This window comes from Carassius carassius, chromosome 34 (genome assembly GCF_963082965.1).
Source record: "Carassius carassius chromosome 34, fCarCar2.1, whole genome shotgun sequence".
Lineage (NCBI taxonomy): Eukaryota > Metazoa > Chordata > Actinopteri > Cypriniformes > Cyprinidae > Carassius > Carassius carassius.
In genome coordinates this window covers 30,063,903-30,087,357 of record NC_081788.1, presented here as the reverse complement: position 1 = coordinate 30,087,357, position 23,455 = coordinate 30,063,903, and the positions used below count along the sequence as shown (strand labels likewise).

At 41.3% G+C, this 23,455-nt stretch overlaps 1 protein-coding gene across 2 annotated transcripts in view; it reads left to right on the top strand.

Moving 5' to 3' along the window:
* LOC132115011 (E3 ubiquitin-protein ligase DTX1-like) overlaps window positions 1-23,455 on the top strand; it is a 38,255-nt gene that overhangs the window by 12,162 nt on the left and 2,638 nt on the right. For both annotated transcript variants that reach the window (XM_059523439.1, XM_059523438.1), the window contains exons 2-8: window positions 1,022-1,736; window positions 6,188-6,249; window positions 7,319-7,480; window positions 8,890-8,951; window positions 9,079-9,237; window positions 14,320-14,481; window positions 23,252-23,341. In XM_059523439.1, coding sequence (XP_059379422.1) covers window positions 1,022-1,736; window positions 6,188-6,249; window positions 7,319-7,480; window positions 8,890-8,951; window positions 9,079-9,237; window positions 14,320-14,481; window positions 23,252-23,341 — 1,412 coding nt within the window. The remainder of the gene's footprint in view (window positions 1-1,021; window positions 1,737-6,187; window positions 6,250-7,318; window positions 7,481-8,889; window positions 8,952-9,078; window positions 9,238-14,319; window positions 14,482-23,251; window positions 23,342-23,455) is intronic.

Genomic DNA, 23,455 nt, shown 5'->3' with positions numbered 1-23,455 from the left:
TTTGAGGAGAAAGACTTGCAGTCATAAAACAATTGTAATGTGTTCATTTAGGTGTCAGCTACAATGCACACCTTATACATTTTTAATATATATTCAAATAAATTATAAATCATCTAGGTAAAAACAAGGCCCGTTTATACCTTTCAGGCACATTCCTGTGAATTTTTTTTTTTTTTCAGGTTCCCTTACGAAAATTACCCATGGTTTCATTCTACAGTGACCAACTTGGTGCACATCAATCTCTTTCTATGAAACCTGTAAACCCCTCTCACTGGTTCTTACTCTCTAAAGTGACACCAGCTCCATAATGGTTTGCCGAAGCATTGCAGTTATTTTGCATATAACTAGAACTCAATCAAACGGCTTTCCCAACTTATTTTTGTGTGTGTCCTGTGGGTGGAATATTATTTCTTCTGTGCGGTCGCACACATGCACAGCTTAGAGGGAACATTGCCTCTGACCTAACCACTGTTGATGCTTTGAGGAACTGGCTGGATGTTGGTTAAATATTCACCACTTTAACATAACGCTTCAGATTCAGCTGAAGGATGCGACACTTTGTGGTCTGGACTAACCAACCATCTATTGTCTTAGGATCCAGTGGGAAACTCTGAATGAATCTTACTCTACATATTAATGCACCATTTTTAAAAAAAAATTGAAATGACACACTGCAGATTTAAAAGTTCTTTATATTAGCATTTTTATGCATTTGGTGCATTGCACGTTTGTCCAAAGTGATTCATACAGTATTACATTAAAGTTACTCAGTGCTTTAGTCTCGATTCCAGTACAGATATGAGAACATTCCTAAATCAATATGCATTTACTTGAAAAGCATGTATTAAGAATGTTTATATATATATATATATTTATACTGGAAAACAAGTCAAAAATACTGAGGAAGATGCATGAATTTAATGTAACATAAGTCACTTTCGATAAAAGCACGATGCATCAAATGCATGTAGTTTTTTTGCATTGTATCAGTCCTTTATTAGTTCTCTCTCTGTCGCTATAGGAACAATGCGTCCCGTGCAGCGCAACTTCTACGACCCGTCCTCGGCTCCCGGGAAGGGCATCGTGTGGGAATGGGAAAACGACTGCGGCTCCTGGACGCTGTATGACATGGAGCTGTGCGTCAGCATCCAGAACGCCTACGAGAAGCAGCACCCCTGGCTGGACCTGAGCTCGCTGGGCTTCAGCTACCTGGTGGATTTCGATGGGATGTCCCAAACCAACCGGCAGAGCCAGAGGAAGCGGCGCATCCGCCGACGGATGGACCTGGCTTACCCTCTCATCGCCGGATCCATCCCCAAATCCCAGTCCTGGCCGGTGGGCACCAACTCGGGCACGCCGTGCACCTGTCAGCAGTGTCTGCTGGTCAACAGCACACGGGCCGCGTCCAACGCCATCCTGGCGCTGCAGCAGAGGAGGAAGCTGTACGGGACGGAGGGCGGAGCCACCGCAGCCGTCGTCAGGCAGAGCAACACCTTCGCTGGCACCTCCCTCTGGTCGCCCACGACGACTGTTGCCAAGAGACACCATAACAACATATCCCTGGGTGGCGGAGGAGGCGGGAAGGTGGACATGAACGGTGTGAAATTCCCATGCACCCCTGTGATCATGACGCTTCCGTCCAATCACGCGCTTACTATTAACGGACAGAACAATCTGAACCGGCCGGGAATGCAGCGGATCACGGGGACCGCCAGCCGAGGATCTGTCCCTCTGGGGTAAGAGACGATTCAAGATCTATCCATCCATCTGTCTGTCTGTCTGTCTGTCTGTCTGTCCATCATCCATCCATCCATCCATCCATGCATCTATCCATCTATCAATCTATCATTCTATCATTCTATCTATAGTTCTATTATTCTATTTATTTTTATATCATTCTATTTTTCGTTATATCGTTCTATCTATCTATCGTTATATCGTTCTATCCTATTATCTATCATTTTGAGGATCTATCTATCTATCTATCTATCTATCTATCTATCTATCTATCTATCGATTGTTCCATCCATCCTCTAGTCATTGTTGTTTATTGGGAAGTCGTGGCCTAATGGTTAGAGAGTCGGACTCCCAATCGAAAGGTTGTGAGTTCGAGTCCCGGGCCGGCAGGAATTGTGGGTGGGGGGAGTGCATGTACAGTTCTCTCTCCACCTTCAATACCACGACTTAGGTGCCCTTGAGCAAGGCATCGAACCCCCAACTGCTCCCCGGGCGCCGCAGCATAAATGGCTGCCCACTGCTCTGGGTGTGTGCTCACAGTGTGTGTGTGTGTGTTCACTGCTCTGTGTGTGTGCATTTCGGATGGGTGAAATGCAGAGCACAAATTCTGAGTATGGGTCACCATACTTGGCTGAATGTCACTTCACTCACTCACTTAGTTGTTCTATTGTTCTGTCTATTGTTTTAAACACTGTAGGATTGATCTTTATTTTGACCCATTTGCACTTCATCGAATCATTCCTATCTTTGTTTATTGATGCCTTCAGTTTTGTAGAGATTGTTTAGCTTGAACAGGGGAAGATAATCAATAGTGTCCTTTTGCACTGAGACACTTAATCAGTCAAACACACACACACACACACACACACACATGCATGCACGCTGCTGTAAAATTATCTGTAAATCTTGTCCTTTCCTATGAGCGTGTGAAAATCATTGTTTGAGAGCATCTTTGGTTGAGTTAAACCGCATATGTGTGTGTGTGTGTGTGTGTGTGTGTGACTTGGTTGTCGTCCAGCCTGTGATACACAAGGGGAAGATGAATAATGGATCAAGGCAAAACTGAGCCTCAGCAGAGAGACACACACACACACACACACACACACACACACACAGTAAAGCACTTAAAGAAGGGGTGTAAATCCTAGTACATGTGAAGTGGAAATGTTTTCTGAAACCACGAACACATTTCAGCAGAGCAGAGATGAAGAGACAGTAAGAGAGTTTGTGAAGACAGATGCATTTTCTTTGTTCCCAGGCGAGCGGTTCACACACACAGGATGAGTGTGGTTTACACACACACACACACACACACGTCACACGACCTGTGCATGTGCATAAACATAAACACACTCCAACAGATACCGTAGTATAAACATGCATCACACATGTACAAATATAGCATGAACAAACTAGAAATCCCGAACAGCTGTAGTGAGGGTCTCTCAAAGATTCAGTGGTCTTCATATTAATGCAATGATGTTTTCTATTCCCTACCACATATATGGTGAGTTTCAGCAAACAGTTGACCCCTTTTACTGAGCCATAGGATACTTATTTAGTTTTGTTTTATTTTATTTTAATTGGTTTTGTTTTGTATTTTGATTCATATTTTATTTTATTTTAGATATATATTTTTTAATTTGTTATTCTGTTTTATTTTATTTTTAATTTTATCAAAGTTTTATTTTATTTGCGACTCTATTTCATTCCTTCGGATAGTTCACTCACACCCTGATAAAGCAGATCTTTACTGCTCATGCTATTTTTTTTTTAATGCAGAAGGGGATTGTATTGCTCTGTTACTGTAAGTCTGATTACATAAGGTGTGATTTTAGCACCACCACTAGAGGGCAGAGTCCGACTGACCCTGATGCCCCAAACAGAGACAGACCTCTTACACAAACCTACTATGGTACACATCTGTACTGTAGACGTCGCTGAATCTCACTTCAACTCATTTATTCAATGGTTATGCTCTCATTAATCTTCACTTTTCCTGAACATTGATGTTTGTACGATTTATTCCATCTGAACAGTTTTGAGGTTAAATTATTGAAATCTTTCTCAGTGAGACTTCTTTTATGCTTTATACGCTTCATTTTTTTCATGTCTGTTCATTGATGTGGGCTTTGTGGATAATTAATTTAGATGTGTAGAATAGCAAATGTTCACTTCATTGAATAATGTAATAATTCCATAAATCAGATGTGCATTTCAAATAAGCAGAATATTTAATTTAATTTAATTTAATTTAATTTAATTTAATTTAATTTAATTTAATTTAATTTAATTTTCTATTTAATTACAATTACAATTTAATTTAATTTAATTTAATTTAATTTAATTTAATTTAATTTAATTTAATTTAATTTAATTTATTATTTGACAATTAATTGAATAATGTAATAGAGAGATCATGAAAATGGCATATTTAGTATTTAGTTATTTTTTATTTAGTACTGTCTTGAATAAGCTATTTCACACAACAGATGTTTATATATACACCAAAAGAAAAAATAATAAACCGAATTTGTGAAAATGACCCGTTCAAAAGTTTATATTCCCATAAATCTTAATACTGTGTGTCATTTCCTGGATGATCCATGACTGTTTTTATATTTTGTGATGGTTGTTCACGAGTCCCTTGTTTGTCCTGAACAGTCCTGCTGTTCTTCAGAAAAATCCTCCAGCTCCCACAAATTCTATGGTTTTCCTGAATCTTCTGCAAATTTGACTGTATGATTTTTACATCCTTTTCAAACTGAGGGCAACTGAGGGACTCATGCATAACTATTGCAAAAACATTATCTGATGCTGAGGAAGGAAACATGTTGACATCAAGACAGTAATAAATAAAAAATAACATGCAACCTTTTTATTTTGTGATTTTGCATATTCTTTAAGCACTTATGAGCGCGACTGTATGTAATAATATATATGTGTTGCTTTCATAATGGTACAGTATGTGAGGCAGTTTGATTGTTATCTTGTTTTTGGCTTGTTTCATTCAGTAAATTCATGTAAAGCTGAGTCTGAAGTCACTGCACACTAACAGAATTCAGATTATCTCTAAAACTGACTCTGACTTCCCGGCGCAGCTGGTGTGTGATCAGAAGAGGAGGTGTGTGTTGTGTGTGTCTGGTGTTGATGATGGAGACGGATGGAGACTCAGACGAGGACAGACGGTAGGGTCTCGCTCTCGTCACTTTCAGAAGGGCTTTGACTATGAAAGAGAAATACGAGAGATAAAAAATAAAAGGAGCCGAGCACGACCGTCTCCTGATCCGTATTGATGTGAGATGCACTATTCTACTCCAAAAACTGCTTAACTCTGTGTGTATGGAAATGTTTTTATTTTAAGTTAAACATGCAAGCAAACAGATTAACTCTCAAAAACTGTATAGAAATTTTTATTATGCATGTTTTTTATTTTATTTGTTTTTTAGCATTCTGTCTCCTTGATTGATTGATTTGCTTTATTATTTATTAATAATGAATTATTATTTATTTTATTTTATCATTAATTTATTTTTAGGTAATTATTTTTTATTATTATTTGTTTTATTAGTGTATTTTTATTATATATATATATATATATATATATATATATATATATGGTTCATTCTATTAATTTATTGTAATTATTTGTTTTATTATTTCTTCATTATCATTTTTACTTATTTTTTTATAATTTGTTTTATTATTAGTGGATTTTTTAATTTATATGATATATATATATATATATATATATATATATATATATATATATATATATATAGTATTTTGTTTATTTTTTCATTTCAATTTTAATTTAAGTAATTTAATTTTTTTGTGATGTTTATTACTTTTTTAATAATATGTATCATTTTTATTTCAGTATTTCAGTATATTTAAATTTTTAGTTATTTTATACAAGTTAAACTATTTCAGTTAAGATTTAATTCTAGGTACAAGAGCTCTTGGTTAATTATAATCCTATAATAAATAGCCCTGCATTGTTGAATCACATTTTCTTTAGGCCAAAAAGCTAACGAAAAACCACCTGGTTTCACCTTCTAATCATGTTTTATAATGCAGCATCTATCATCATCATCTCATCATCATTCATCTCAGGGATGAAGAGTCTCATTAGTTTTTGTTCCTCTCTAATAAGCTTTAATGACTCTTCTTTTCCAAGTGACTTTAGCTCTGGCGTCTTCAGCATGTGTGATCTGGCTGAAGTGTTTGTCACTGGATCCTGATTGGTCAGATAAGAGCTTAATTTGATTGGACGGTCCCACTGGAGTGAACAGATAAAGAAGGTTGTGATTTTAAGGGTGGATTAGAGTCTGGATTGACTGCTTTGGGACATTCATCTCTCGTCATCAGAGATTTGGATGGTGTCTTGCAGAACATCAGCTGTAAATGTGCATCATTGACTGTCTGAAATCTGTTTCCTGTCATTTAGGGTTCCTGCACTTCCTGTGAAGAATCTCACTGGTTCAGGACCGGTCCATCCTGCATTAGCAGGTACTACCACAAAATCTCTAATTCACTTCAGTGTAAAGAACTTCACTGGCATTTATTTTGTGTTAACTCTTTACAAAGGTTTTATTTTTATTTTGTAATTAAACAGTTTAACTCTGTAAAAAGTGTATAGAAATAGTTTTCCTCGGTTTATTTTAGCAGCTTTACTTTGTACAAAGATAAATATAAATGATTTTGGTTTTATTTCATTTATTTTTACATGCATGTAAACTAAATACCAATGAATGTTTTAATTAAAATATGTAAATTAATAATTTAGAATAAAGAAATCACATACATTTTAACTCTGCACAAAAGTAATTATTTTATATTATTTATTTTATTATTTTATTTTACATCCAAATAAACTGTGTACCAATTCATGTTATTTTATTTATTTATTTTAGAAAAAGGTATTTAGGATGAAAAATTACCATACATTTTAACTCTGTACAAAAGTGTATAGAAATAATTGTTATTATTATTATTGTTTATTTTACCAAGTAATTAAACAGCATAAATGTGTTCAAAGACATATATAATGTATATAATTGTATTTAATTTTAACATGCAAGGGATCTATGTACCAATGAATGAATTTCACAAAAATAAATCAATTAGGAATATAGGATTAATAATTACCATACATTTTATTTTGCAAGTAAACAACTTGACTCTGTACAAAGGTGTCTAGAAAATTTGTTTTGCTGTATTTTAAGATGCACGTTAGCAGCGTAACTCTTACATATAGAAATTATTTTATTTTATTTTAACATGCTTGTAAGCTCTGTGTGAATGAGTACAGGAATAGTTTTATTTAGTTTTAATTTAACATGCAAGTTAACAGCTTAACTGTGTACAAAGATATAGCAGTTATTTTATTTTATCATGTACGTAGGAAGCACCAATGAAAGATTTGAACAAAAAGACAAATTAGACTTACATTAATGCATTTGGCAGATGCTTTTTTCCAAAGCGACTTGCATTGCATTGAAGGTATACAGTTCATGCATTACCCGGGTCTCGAACCCATGACCTTGAGAGCCTGAGCATGTTTGTGTCTCTCTGTCAGGAATGACTGGTATCCTCATGTGTGCCGCCGGGTTCCCCGTGTGTTTGACTCGGGCTCCTAAACCCATCCTCCATCCACCGCCGGTCAGCAAGAGCGACCTGAAACCCGTGCCAGGAATCAACAGCATCCGGCGCAAGACTAAGAAAAAGCACCTCCGCAAAGGTGAGTGTGTTTGTCGTACGATTGATTCTATGTTTGGGTTTTTGAACAGACTTTGTGTGACTCGAGCAACGACTGAAAGTGACAAGGACACCTGAACCGTGTTACCATAGATCTGTTTAACTTTATGCTAATAGATTTGTTTTTGTACCTCTGTTCATGCACAAATTAGTGTGTGTTCATGTGTTAAAGGTCACAGGAATAAAGACGCTCAGCTAAATTTGCGTCTTTAGCACCATTCAATGATAAAAGGATTTACAAATAAAGTATTAGTGGTAGTGGTGTGGATTTGTTTTATGTGGTTTCCCAGTCACATGGAGCTTCAGAAACAAACCAGCTTCTGTCTGCAATCTTGAATGTCTTAGTAAAAGCCTAACCAGGGACATGTATCTGTATATCTTGCTCTTATTTTTTTTTATTATCATTTTATTTTACTTACATCAAGGTAAACATATTAATTCTGCACAATATATTTTTATTTTATTTTTTGTATATTTTTTTTTTTTGAATTTACATTCAAGTAAACAGCTTAACTTTAAACAAAGGTGTATATGTTGTTTTTTTTACATTTTATTTTATTTTTGCATATTTCAGTTTATTTTATTTACATTCAAGTAACCAGCTTAACTCTATACAAAGGTGTATAGAAATTGTTTTATTTTATATATTTTTTTAACTTTTTATTTTTGTATATTTTATTGTATTTCATGTAAATAGCTTAACTGTACAAAGGTATATATGAATGATTTTCTTTTATTTTTTTATTCTTTTATTTGAATAATATTCCAGGGAACAGCTTAACTCTATAAAAAGGTGTATAGAAATGATTTTGTTTTATTTGTTTTATTTTATTTACATTCAAGTAAACAGCTTAACTCTCTACAAAGGTGTATAGAAATGTTTTTATTTGAATTTTATTTTGTATATTTTATTGCATTCTTATTTTTTATTTTATTTCTTTTTTTAATTTATGTAAACAAACTGTACAAAGGTGTATAGAAATGGTTGTATTTTATTTATTTATTTTATTTACATTCAAGTAAACGGCTTAACTCTGTACAAAGGTGTATAGAAATTATTTTCCTTCGTTTTTATTTTCGTTTATTAAATTAACCTTATTAAAGGAATAGCTTAAATCTACAAATGTGTATAGAAATGTTTTTCATTGTTTTATTTTATTTTATTTTCTTGTATTTAATAAACAGCTTAACTCTATACAGCTGTGCATAGAAATGGTTTTATTTTTTGTTTTTATTTTTTAACATGCAAGTAAGCTAAGTGTGAATGATTTGAACAACAACAAAAAAGCATAGATTAAGTTTGGTTTAAGGAAGAGTTTAAATGTTAAAATTAAATGCCACACAAATGCATGACTAGAGATCACTGTCTGTCCATATTGTCTCTTTTTCCAGGCAAAAAACCAGAGGATGTGGTTCGGCGCTACACAGAGAAAATCAAAATGGCTCCGGATGAGGTGATTCCTGCACACATGTGATTGATGAGCGTCATGTGACCAGCCAAGCGTTGTGTTGTTTACTAGCAGAGCTAATGAGTGAGGCAGCAGATGTCTGTCAGTGTTACTCACTGTTGATATCCGTCAGGACTGCACCATCTGCATGGAGCGACTGGCCACCGCGTCTGGATACGAGGGAGTGCTGAGCTACAAAGGCATCAAGCCCGAGCTGGTCGGCAAACTGGGAATGTGTGGCCATATGTACCATCTTCTGTGTCTGGTGGCCATGTACAACAACGGCAATAAGGTCAGAACACAATGACATGGAGACTGTGGGCACACCATTCTGTTTTATTGTACATAAGGGAGGATTTTAAACAAACCAACCAGATTCAAGATCAGTCATTAGCATACACAGACATTTTATTTGCTGCAAGAATGCATTTAAAAATCTTACGCAAAAAGACTTGTGAATTTGAATGAACTATGCATCATATGAAGCATTGCAATTGTACTTGAAGTCTCAAAACTCATGTTATGGCCTGTTTCAAAAGTCTCTTAGGGGAAAAATATTGGGATTTTAAAAAACGTCTCGGTTACGTCTGTAACCTCGGTAACCTCGGTTCAGATTTTTAAATGCATTCTTGCAGCAAATAAAATGTCTGTGTATGCTAAGAAAGGAACGAGACGATGCGTCGATAACGCTTTGGGAACGCATTCTGCGTGAGTGCGTCTGAAGCATCCATGTCAACTAGTCCAATGGCGAGAGTGAGCGTCAGGAGTGACGTCACGACCAGGAATTGATAAAAACCCCAACCGGAGCAACCGGTGTTAGCTTCGACAGTGCCAAAGCAAGTCGATCACAGGAACGAAGGAAGTATGGCAGGGAGACGCATCGTCTCGTTCCCTTCTCGGGGAACCGAGGTTACAGACGTAACCGAGACGTTCCCCATCGAGGGAGAGACGATGCGTCGATAACGCTTTGGGAACGAGAATACCCAAACCGCCATATTACAAGTGCCTGAGTGTCAGCCAGAAAAACCAACGGCTCAAGAATTAAAAACCTGAGACCGGGAAGTAGCGTCCAGGTCTAGGCTATAAAACCTGACGAATGTGAGTGGCGAGGACCAGCCTGCCGCATCGCAAACATCCTGAAGAGAGGCCCCAGATAATAAGGCTGTAGAGGCCGCCATACTCCTAGGAGAATGAGCTCTGACCCCCAAAGGGCACGGTAGGTCAGAAGACTCATAGGCAAGAAAGGATAGCCCCAACTATCCACTTACTAAGTGTCTGTTTAGTGGCAGGAAGACCAATCTTAGGTGACCCGAAACAGACAAACAGCTGATCGGATTTCCAAAAGGAAGAAGTGTCCAATGCTCGCACCGGGCACAAGAGGTTAGACTTTTCCTGGTCCGATGATGCAAACGGGGGAGGACAGAAAGCCTGCAGAACAATAGGTCTCGGAACAACGGTCGGTACCTTAGGGACGTATCCCTGCTTAGGGTAGAGAAATGCTTTGACCATCCCAGGTGCAAATTCAAGGCAGGTGGGAGAAACCGAGAGAGCCTGAAGGTCTCCGACTCTTTTTAGGGACGAAATAGCAAGGAAAAAAGTAGTCTTAAACGAAAGAAACTTCACAGAGACAGAATCTAGGGGTTCAAAAGGAGCCCTAGATAGGCCTTCTAAAACTATAGCCAGGTCACAGGCCGGCACTCTAGTACGAGTTGCAGGTCTCAGCCTCAAGGTGCCACGAAGGAAACGAGAAATAAGAGGGTCACGACCCAGAGATGCACCACCCACTGAGGCGTGGAAAGCCGAAATGGCCGCCACGTAAACTTTTAAGGTGGATGGACATAGACCAGAAGTGAAGCGGTCTTGTAAAAACTCAAGAACTGAGCCAACAGAGCAGCGAACGGGGTCACACTGATGTTGGTAACACCAAGAAGAAAAAACATTCCATTTGAGTCTATAAAGTTTCCTCGTAGCTGGAGCTCTGGAGCTAAGAATGGTCTCCACAACCTCAGTTGAGAGACCACTCTCTATGAGTTGCGCCCCCTCAGAGGCCACACCCAAAGCTTCCAAATCTCTGGCCGGGGGTGAAATATAGTGCCCCCGGCCTGAGATAGAAGGTCTTTCCTGATCGGGATCTCCAAGGGAGGACCGTCGAGGAGATGAATCAGGTCCGCAAACCAGATTCGACTCGGCCAGTGTGGAGCTACGAGAAGTAGACTTACTCCGTCCTGGCGGACTCTCTCCAGAACTCCTGGGAGCAGAGTAACAGGGGGAAAGACGTACAGACGTAGCCTCGGCCACGTCTGTACCATAGCGTCCAACCCCAGGGGGGCTGGATGAGTAAGGGAGAACCATAGTGGACAGTGCGTCGTGTACTGAGACGCAAACAGATCCACTTCTGCTTGGCCATAAGATTCCCATATAAGCTCCACCACCTCGGGGTGAAGCCTCCATTCCCCTGACCTCAGCACCTGCCTCGACAGGGTGTCTGCTCCAATATTCTGAGTCCCTGGTATATACATTGCCCTCAGAGAGCGTAATTTCCCCAGGGACCACAGGAGGATCTGGTGCGCTAATTTGCAGAGTGGGTGCGAGCGCAGACCCCCCTGACGGTTGATGTAAGAGACCACCGATGTATTGTCTGTGCGGACCAGCACATGATGGTCCCTCAGGTCTGGCAGGAAGTGCCTCAACGCTTTGAAGACCGCCATCATCTCCAGGCAGTTGATGTGCCAAGAGTGATGATGGCTCTCCCACAGACCCTGAGCTGAGCGGCCTTCCATTACCGCTCCCCAGCCGGTAAGGGAAGCATCTGTCGAGATGGTAACCCGATGACAAAGAGCTCCCAATACCGGACCCTGGGACAGGAACCAGTGTTCTCTCCATATGACCAAGGCGTGGAGACACCGCCGCGTGATCTTGATCGTACGAAGTGGGTTTCCCCTCGGGGAGAACCCTCTGGTCCTGAGCCACCACTGTAAAGGTCTCATGCCCAGCAGGCCAAAGGGGATCACATTGGACGCTGCTGCCATGAGACCCAACAATTTCTCAAACTGTTTTACAGTGCGTGACTGGCCTAGCTTTAGCTCTGATGTGGCTGTGAGGATGTTGGCTACACGAGCGGGCGAAAGAGCGGCTCGCATCGTGACCGAATCCCATACCACCCCAAGAAAAGTGGTCCTCTGTAATGGAGGTAGCACACTCTTCTTGGTATTGAGCCTCAAACCCAACTTCTGCATATGAGCGAGGACGACATCTAGATGCCGAACCGCCAACTGTTTTGATTCCGCTAAAATCAACCAGTCGTCCAAGTAATTCAGAATACGTATGCCCTGCAGCCTGAGTGGGGCCAGAGCTGCATCTACGCATTTCGTGAATGTGCGGGGTGAGAGAGCTAGACCGAAGGGAAGTACCCGATACTGGTATTCTTTGCCCCCGAAAGAAAACCTTAGGAACTTCCTGTGCTGAGGGAGGATGGAGATATGGAAGTACGCATCTTTTAGGTCTATCGTGACGAACCAGTCCTCGGATCTGATTTGAGTCACGATCTGTTTGAGTGTCAGCATCTTGAACTTTAATTTCTGAACTGTACGATTCAACAGACGAAGATCTAAAATGGGACGCAGCCCTCCATCCTTTTTTGGAACAATGAAATAACGGCTGTAAAAACCCGATGCCCTGCCCTGGGAGAAGCACACGGTTTGAATAGTTGCTTCGCAATGATATATAAACTTTGAACGAGACAACAGTCAATATGACAGACAGGTTTGACACAGATCGCTTGCTGAGGCACAGAAAGCTAACACCGGTTGCTCCGGTTGGGGTTTTTATCAGTTCCTGGTCGTGACGTCACTCCTGACGCTCACTCTCGCCATTGGACTAGTTGACATGGATGCTTCAGACGCACTCACGCAGAATGCGTTCCCAAAGCGTTATCGACGCATCGTCTCTCCCTCGATGGGGAACTGGAAACTGCTATTGAGTTGCGAAATTGACCTACATTGGTTTCCAAAAAACAGAAAAGCTCTACTGAGTTATTATTGTTAACCAAAATGTTACTTCGATGATAAAGTCCCCGTCTTTTGCTCTCACATTGACTATATTATACTTGTTTGTTACATTAGAAGGGCCCTATGATTTCTGTGATGCAGAAAACGTGGATGGAATCCATAAAAAAAAGCAATTTACTGTATAACGCGAAATTTCATGTTTTGATTTGTCTTCAGACTTTTTTACTCCCTAATATCGGTATTGGTATCGGCCACATATCGGTCAGGCTCTAAATTAATGTATATAATAGTGATGCAAAGTTCGATTCAATAAGGCAAACCAGTTCTTTTGGACAGTTTGGCTCAGTGAACCAGTTAAGAAAACCGATTAATCGGTTCCTTAAGTCATCATGCATTTGTTTTCTAACAAATCAGTGTCATATTAAATCATTCACGTAAAGTTATTTTTGTAAATGGATTGCTAATTCATGCATTTCATTCACTTAATTGATATCTGTGGTCATAGTTTCAGACCATACATAGTAGCCTACATCTTGGATAAGTTTAGTAAATGTTTCAGTAAACGATCTGCAACAATCTAGTAATTTAGATCCAAAATAACTAACAGCCCAAAACAGCCTTTTTTGTCAGTTTTTTATAAAGAAACTGTGATTTTTCCTTGGACGATTCAGAAGACAAGTCTTTAATTTCAAAGTGAACTTTGAGCCTTAAATTTCATATATTCGTGTTTGACAAGCTTTTATTTTTTTCCTTGATTCTTTTGTGTTTTTCAAAGTGTTGTTTTTTGCCGAATTGGATGGAAACCAATGGGCTTCAATTTGAGCCACAACACAAAGTTGGAACAAAATGTGTTCAGCCTTTCCAGAACACGTCTTTGTGTCGAAACTTTGCATGGACATTCACAGCCCTAAATAATAAATATCCACCAAATTTCAGGAAGAAATTGTTTAAATAGTTTTACCAGGGTTTCAAACTGTTTGAAAGTTGAATGTGGTCAAACTGTCCCAAACACATTTACATTAATTCATTTGGCAGATGCTTTCATCCAAAGCAACTTTCATTGCCTTCAAGGTGCATATTCAGTATTTTTAATAAGTTCTTGCTAATGTTTGAGCTACAGGGGAAAAATAACAACTATATTTTAAATGAATCATGGTTGACAAACATATCTGTGGAAAGAGTTCAATAATAAGTGTCAGTATTTCATTATTTACTCATCTTTAATGCATCAAACCGTTAAAGATGGACACAAACATTGGTGCGATTGTGCTGGATGTTTCTGGTGGCTCTGAATGCTGCATCACGAGCTCTCCTCAGTTTTTTCTCGTAGTTGTTGTTGTGTATAATGTGGTTAATGTTGGTCTCAGGACGGCAGTCTGCAATGTCCCACCTGTAAGGCCATCTACGGGGAGAAAACCGGCACACAGCCTCCTGGGAAGATGGAGTACCACGTGATTCCTCATTCTCTACCTGGATACTCTGATACAAAGACTATCCGCATCGTCTATGACATTCCCTCTGGGATACAGGTATATTCAATCAAACATATTATTCTAAATAAATATAAGTAAAATAAAAACATAATGTTTTTTAATACTTTTTAAGTTATTAGAAATACATTTCTGAATATATATGAAAATAAAATTATTAGAAATATTATTAGAAATATGTTTAATGCTGATATTTTTACAATAGTAGCTTGTGAGATGATATGTGTATGATGATTTGAGGTTTTTATTTACATTCTATTAATTAGTTTAACTGTACAAAGATCTATAGGAATGGTAAGCAACTAAATAAAATTAAAATTAAATAAAATTTATGCATTTAGCAGATGCTTTTATCCAAAGTGACTTACATTGCATTCAGGCTAACTATTTTCTCCTATCATGTGTTCCCTGGCATTCGAACCCCCAAACTTGCGCTTGTTAACACAATGCTCTACCACTTGAGCAAATAAAATTTATAAACTAAATAAATAAGCAGCTTAACTCTGTACGTAGATACATTGTTTAATTTTATTGTATTTCATATAGTTTTATTAGATTTTTTATTAATTAAACATCTTAACTCTGTACAGATATGTATAGAAATTGTTTAATGTTATTGTATTTTAATATATATTTATATTTTTAAGTAAACAGCTTAACTCTACAGAGATGTATAGAAATGGTTTTATTTTATTGTATTTTTATATATTTTTATTTCAATTTTTGTTAATTAAATGGCTTAACTCTGTACAGATATGTATGGAAATGGTTTAATTGTAGTTTAATATATTTTTATTTTATTTTAAGTAAACCGCTTAACTCTATACAGAGGTGTATAGAAATTTGTGTATTGCATTTTTTATTTAAAAATATATTTTTATTACGTAAACAGCTTATCTCTGGACAGATATGTATAAAAATGGTTTTATTTTGTTTTATTATATTTTATTTCATATATATTTTAATTTTATTTTTATTAAGTAAACAGCCTAACCCTGTACAGAGATGTATAGAATTGGTTTTATTTTATTTTAACATGAAAGTAAATAGCTTAGCTTTTATGAATTAAATATATCAATTAAAATCATAAAATATATTTAGATAAAATTAAAAAATAGCATTTATTTGAATGTATTTTGTCTATCAAATTGTGTATGTTTGCAAAGATGTTTGCACATGACTAAAGGCTAAAAAGATGCCTTCATAAAGGAAAAAACAAGACAATATTTACTGTAATTTTCGTGGAATAAAATGTGCCCATTCTAAAAGTGGTGCTGGATATCACAGTCATTGTTTGCACACATCAGTGAGGGACACAAAAGAGTGTCTGTAAGATGAGGCGTGTGAACTAAAGTGTTTGTTCATCGCTTCAGACGCCCCAGTTTTCATAGAGAAACGCTCTGCACCCATATTTAATATGTCAGACAGTTTCTGCAGAATGACCCTGGGATTGTTGCTTCTGGTCACTGGGTTTTCACCGTGTCTCACCATATGTGAGACAGGAAGTGGCTGCGTGGGCATTTCCTGCTCAATGGGGTCAGTGGTGCAGCTCATTCTGGGTCATTATCGCTCATGTACAATACTTGCACACTGTTTTTGTAAGATCAGCCACCCACTCGCTTTCAGGGCTCTGACATCATAAGATTAGCTTGATAAATTTTTTTTTATAAAATATCCCATCACTATCCTCAACATGGAAAAGGAATGTGGTTCTATGTCAGTGTTATTTTAGTATCATTGAGATACTATTAAAGTTTTGTTTTAATAATTAATTAAAAAAATATTTTTATTTTTATTTTATGTATTTAGTTTCAATTATTTAATTGTAATTTAGTGGTAGTTATTATTTTATTTATATTGATGATATTAACATCGAAATGTTATAATACACATGATGTATTTTAATTATATTTGTAGTTCCCTTTCAAGGGAACTTCGAACTGCGTCCTCTGAGGGGACACTATGGGGAACACCTCGTCGTGACCCGTGTCTGAAGCATACTTTGAAAAACGCCAACGTGTTGGCCGGCGACAGCCTCTGACGTCACTACCAGCGCGACTATAAATACGCGCCCGTAGGACCCGTCACTATCTTCTTCGTCTTCAGTTGACTGTTTTGTTTGAAGCGTGCATCTGAGAAACGACCAAAACGGTAAGAGCGATCTATTACTGTTTTCATCATGGCTTCCACTAGCAAGGCGTTTAGACAGTGTGTGCATCCGTGTCAGCGTTATCTGACACCCGATGACACGCACACTCTTTGCGTCTCTTGTTTGGGCGAAGAGCACGCGCGCGATGTCCTTGAGGGGGCGGTCTGCGTGCACTGCGAGCGTTTCTCTCTGAGAAAGCTCCACTCTCGTTTGTCTCTCTTTTCGAGGAAAGAGGGACAGCCATCTGGATCCCGCGGCTCAGGTCCCGCCGTTGCCGAGGCACGGAGGAGAATGAGCTCGTGGGGATCACAAATGGATCTCGCTGAGGAGTGTAGAGAGGGACCTTCCTTTTCACACTCTCTGGCGGCGAACGAGAGCGAACTTCGGGAGGCAGATGTGGTATCATTAACCCATTCTGACACTGAAGTTAGTGCTCTGCTGGGTTCTACCCAGGAAGAGCAGGAGATGTCTGAGAGTGGTGAAGAAGCTGAGGCTGAGCCTTCTCAATCCTCCTGTCCCGCGTATGAGGAGCTGTTAGAGGTTATGGATCGCGCCACGGCAAAATTAGATTTGCCATGGAAGCGTGCCAGCAAGGTGGCGCCACGAGGTCGCCTTGCTGAGCGGTACTTGTCTGACCATAGCCCTCCAGCCCAGGTGAGCCTTCCATTCTTGCCTGACTTACATGCAGAAGTCGAAAAGGAATGGAAGAGGCCGTTTTCCTCTCGCATCCACCGGTTTCAGCATACGAGCTATGCTAATATCGAGGGCTTGCATGAGAACGGCTATGAGAGGATGCCCCCTGTAGAAGAGACGCTGGCTTGCTATCTCTCTGTGGGGCAAACATCCTCTCTTAAATCTCCCGCTTTGCCATCTAAGCCCCTCCAAGATACATCCCGCTTAAATGGCAGGTCATACGCGGCAGCCGGTCAGGCTGTGGCTTCACTGCACACGATGGCGGTGCTCCAGGCCTACCAGGCTGACCTGCTGAAGGACCTGGATACAGGTGAGGGCCTTTCACCTGACCAGGTAGCCGAGCTGCGCCGCACCACAGACCTCTCTCTCCGAGCTACCAAGCAGGCCGCCTCCGCCATGGGCAGGTCTATGGCGGCCATGGTGGTGACGGAGAGACATCTGTGGGTGAACCTGGCTGACATCGGGAAGGAAGAAAGGGGGTTTCTTCTCGATGCTCCGGTCTCGCCTTCTGAGCTTTTTGGTACCTCCATCGAGATGGTGGTCGGGAAGTTCAGGGAGGCAAGGGCGCGCTCAGCGGCCTTTAAATCCTTCATTCCACGAAGGTCCAGGTCCGAGCCCGAGCAACTCAGGGGTCCTGGCTCATCTCGATCTGAGGGTCGTAGAGGGGCGCAGAAGGCTAGTGTTGCGGCTCGCGCTCCTCCCCCGCCTAAGGGCAGGGGCAAGAGGAACCGCGGGTCACGGAGCGGTAAGCAGGGTCTGAGGGACGTGATTCGGACGAGGCAGCGTCCTCGCCCGGGTCAGAGCGGTAGTATGACCTAGTAGCTCCGGATGTTTTTAACCTCTGTTTTTAACCTCTGTTTTTGTCCTCCCCTGCCTAATTCCCCTGTAGCCACCAGCTTCCACCTGATCGAGGTTAGGTGGACGGTCTCTCACATAACAGTCTCCTTTCTGGACCTATGATGTTTTGGTTGGTTCTATGTTCATAGCAACCGCCTTACTGACGGTCTGGACCAGAAGGGGGCGCCCCGCAGCGGGACTCCAGTACAGGAGGGTGGGTGAGTAGGTAACCCTTGCTCTACCTGTTTATGGACGTTATGTTGCTGGTGGTTATATGTCTACTAACAATCTCTGTGAGTTTCCTTACAGTAGCTAGGTGGCCAAAGAATTGGCACAGCACTGCAGGGAATTCCATAGATGTCCGGCTAGAGGACGCAGGGTCTCGTTCCCTCTCAGGGAACCATGGTTACATTCGTAACCTGAGACGTTCCCTTTCAAGGGAACTTCGAACTGCGTCCTCTGAGGGGCCGCCTGGCGAGGTGATGCTCCCCTCGCCTAGAAAAGAGGGTTGGAGCTCACCGCTCCCGTGCGATCCAGCGCCTCTGCGATGCTTGGGAACCTCTCTGTACACACGCTTGCCTGTGTACTTTTTCAAAGCCACATAATGGTCAGTGTGCACGTTAACGCTTTGCGCACTGTCTGAAATCCACGTAAAGTGGTAAGTGTGCACGCAAGACTCTGCGCACTTTCTGAAATCCACATAAAGTGGTAAGTGTGCACGCAAGACTCTGCGCACTTTCTAAAATCCTGTATGGTAAGGGTTACGCGCTCCGCTTCGTTCCCTTTCTTGGGATGATTCGCCCCCGGTGTTCCTTGGGCTTCATCCAACCAGTGTGTATTTGTTATGCACCTCAAGCATCGCTTCCCTCAACATGAGGGGCTGGGTGGTCTCCCTGGAGATTTGGCTCCCACATACTGTGCGTCTCCACTAAATAGCATATTGTGGTTTTCAGATAGTAGGCTTCACCAGGTCTCTCTGAAGGTGAGCTCCCACGTTCGGTGGTCGCCAGGTAGTAGGCTTCACCAGGCCTCCCTGGAGATTTAGCTCCCACATACTATGCGTTTCCACGGAATAGCATGTTGTGGCTTTTTTCAGATAGTAGGCTTCACCAGGTCTCTCTGAAGACGAGCTCCCACATACTGTGGTTGCCAGGTAGTAGGCCTCACCAGGCCTCCCTGGAGATTTAGCTCCCACATATTGTGCGTTCCACTAAATAGCACATTGTGGTTTTCAGATAGTAGGCTTCATCAGGTCTCTCTGAAGACGAGCTCCCACATACTGTGGTTGCCAGGTGGTAGGCCTCACCAGGCCTCCCTGGAGATTTAGCTCCCACATATTGTGCGTTCCACTAAATAGCACATTGTGGTTTTCAGATAGTAGGCTTCATCAGGTCTCTCTGAAGACGAGCTCCCACATACTGTGGTTGCCAGGTGGTAGGCCTCACCAGGCCTCCCTGGAGATTTAGCTCCCACATACTGTGCGTTTCATAAAGAAAATACGAGCTCCCGCGATTTGTGGTTGTCAGGTGGTAGGCCTCACCAAGCCTCCCTGGAGTTGAGTTCCATATTGCTTTCAGTTTCCACTGAGGTGGTTATCTGGTAACAGATAGAAAGCCTCTCTAGGCCTCTCTGTAGATGAACTCCCACATATTGTGGTTATCAGGTAGCAGGCTTCACAGGCCTCTCTGAATGTGAGCTCCCACATACTGTGGTTGTCAGGTAACCTTTCAGTACACACGCTTGCCTGTGTACTTTCTCAAATCCACGTAAAGTGGTAAGTGTGCACGCAAGACTCTGCGCACTTTCTGAAATCCACGTAAAGTGGTAAGTGTGCACGCAAGACTCTGCGCACTTTCTAAAATCCTGTATGGTAAGGGTTACGCGCTCCGCTTCGTTCCCTTTCTCGGGATGATTCGCCCCGGTGTTCCTTGGGCTTCATCCAACCGGTGTGTACTTATTGTACACCCCAAGCCCCCTCAACTTGGGGGGGCTGTGTGGGCAATTCTCGGGTAGTTCAGCAGCACCCCCCCTTTTCTGAAAGGGTCACCTATGAGCATGCTGCTCGGAGCTCGGAGTCTTCCTCTCTTGGGAGACTGATTCCCGGTTCTTCAGAGCGCTCCAGTACCACATACTGTTTGAGACGCTCTGTGAGAGCAGGCATCCTGCTGAGGCAGGGGCTGAGGCCTCCAATTGCTCTGCTCCCGGGCCATTCTTCTACGAGCTGCTCTGACAGAGTCCCACGAGAACCCCTCCTTAGAACAGTATTTTAAATCCATGTTATGGTAAGTGTGCACGGGAGTCTTTGCGCACTTTCTAAAATCCACATTGTGGTAAGTTCGCACGCTAGTCTCTGCGTTCTTTCTAAAATCCCTAGATGGTAAGGGCTTCGCGCTGCTGCTTCGTGCCCTTTTCTTGAGTTGGTTTAAGCCCCGTTCATCTTGGGCACCACTCCACCTAGGTATCCTCGGATACCTATCTAGAACAGGGCGCCGCTACTAGAGTGCTGTAGGGACAGCCCTTTCGGCAGGTTTTTGCGAAAGCTAGCAGTAGCCCCTGTGTGACAGGCAAAGACTTGGTAGAGGAAAGTGCCAGGCTCTTAGCCGTATCCCTTTAAAGGAATCTCCGTGATTCCAAGCCTTTAGCTCTACCCCGGGCCAAGGCCCTACAGGATAAGTTGGGTATGTAGCTTAGGCCTTTGGCCGTAAGGGATAATGTCATAAGGCAGCCGTCAGACCGTCCCAGGGGCGACTCCCGGTGAAGAGAAAAGCGGTAGAGTTGGTACTTAGTGTTTGCCATGATTCTGGTCTGCACTCCCCTCAGCATGGCGGCGTGGGTATACTGTTCCCCATAGTGTCCCCTCAGAGGACGCAGTTCGAAGTTCCCTTGAAAGGGAACGTCTCAGGTTACGAATGTAACCATGGTTCCCTGAGAGGGAACGAGACACTGCGTCCTCTAGCTCCCTGCCATGCTTCGGACGCAAGCTTCACGAAGAAGATAGTGACGGGTCCTACGGGCGCGTATTTATAGTCGCGCTGGTAGTGACGTCAGAGGCTGTCGCCGGCCAACACGTTGGCGTTTTTCAAAGTATGCTTCAGACACGGGTCACGACGAGGTGTTCCCCATAGTGTCCCCTCAGAGGACGCAGTGTCTCGTTCCCTCTCAGGGAACCATGGTTACATTCGTAACCTGAGACGTTTTATATACAATTACATATACAGTGTATATATATATATATATATATATATTTATTTATTTATTTATATGCATATATTTTGTAAGATTAGAAGTCTGTATTTTAAAGATACCTTTCTGTATTTACTGCTGTAGAAGTATCAGTCAATGTTATTTTAGTATAACTGAGATTTACATTACATCCAGTCATTTTGCAGACACATTTACCCAAAGTGATTTACAATTGGGGGATACATAAAGCGATTCTTCTTAGAAACGAACAGACGAGGCAAACAGACACAGGAGGTGCTTGTAATACCAATTTTTAGACATTGTTCAAATAAGTACAAGCTAGAAAAATAAGGAATAACTAAAGAGAAAAGCTCCACCAGCCAGGAATGGTGAAGGAGAATGTTCTGGAAAGTGATTTTGAGCCTCTCTGTGATGATACCACGAGTCGTCGCTCACTGGAGGGGATGTAGATTCGTAGTAGTGATTGGAAGTAGACAGGTGCTGTGTCTGTGGCTGTTCTATATGCAAGCATCAATGTCTTAAACTTGATGTGAGCTGCAACCGATAGCCAAAGCAAGGAGATAAAGAGAAATGTAACATAGGCTCTTTTGGGCTCGTTGAAGACCAGTCATGCCACTGCATTCTGAATCATTTGTAGAGGTTTGATTGTGCTTGATGGAAGTCCTGCCAGAAGAGAATTGCAGTAGTCCGGCCTAGAAATGACAAGGGACTGGACAAGAAGTTGTGCAGCAGAAAGGGCCTGATCTTTATGATGCTGTGCAATGCAAATCTGCCAGATCGAGAAGTCTTTGCAATGTGGTCTTTGAAGGTCAGCTGGTCATCAAAGCTTACACCAAGATTTCTGACTGAAGTTGATGGGGAAATTGTAGAAGAGCCTAGCTGGATGGAGAAATCATACTGTAGAGTTGGAGTGGCTGGGAACACAAGAAGCTCAGTCTTTGCCAGGTTAAGCTGTAGATGATATTCTTTCACCCATGGTGAGATGTCAGCCAGCCAGCCAGAGATCCGTGCAGCTACCGTTGGATCATCTGGTTGAAATAAAAGATAGAGCTGTGTGTCATCAGCATACCAATGGTAGGAGAATCCATGTGCCTGCATGAAGGGATTTAGGGATGTTGTGTATATGGAGAAGAGGAGGGGTCCAAGAACTGATCCCTGAGGAACCCCAGTGACCAGTTGATGTGCTTTGGATACCTCTCCTCCCTAAGCCACCCTGAAAGACCCATCAGTAGAATATGATTCAAACCAGTGAAGTGGAATCCCTGTAATGCCCAGTGATTCACAGTGTCAAAAGCAGCAGATAGATCCAGCAGAATAAGAAACGATGATTTGGAATCAGCTTTTGCAGTCGACAGGGCTTCCGTGACTGAGAGTAGTGTGCAGTCCCTTTTGAATGTCGATTTCTGAAACCTGACTGGTTAGCGTCCAGTTTGTTGTTCTGTGAAAGAAACAATGACATTTGAGGGTTTTCGCTATGAATGGAAGGAGAGAGACAGGTCTGTAGCTATCTGTAAGTGAAGTGTTTAATATACGTTTTAGAGATACTATTATAGGTTGAGGTTGTGGATGTTCAAATGTAAGTCTATCAAACTAATTCAAAAGAGCAAGAAAATCATTTTTTCCCCGTGATATCTGCTCATTAATATTCCCAGCCCAGGCTTTGATTCCTGTGAGTGAATGTGTGTGTGTTTTATGAGATGAGAGGGATTGAGTCTAATGCTTCATTCTCTGCAGAAATGCTGTTCTGCTCGTCTTTCTTTGATCTGCATTTGTGAAGCTGTGGTGTGATCAGAGCGAGTCATGGAAGCAGATCTGAATAACAGCATGCCTCAGGCCTTCGTTAGTGTTTCCTCTCCGCTGTGTGCTAATTGAGCGAGCAGCGTGTGAAGTGTGTGACCGCGTGTGTTTTGTGTGTGTTTTGTCCAGACCACAGAGCATCCCAATCCCGGGAAAAAGTACAGCGCGCGGGGATTTCCTCGACACTGCTACTTACCTGATAATGAGAAAGGCCGGAAGGTGAGAATCAAGATCTGACGTGAATCACTATATCATGTATTAAAAAAAAAAAATATATATATATATATATATATATATATATATATATATATATATATATATATATATATAATG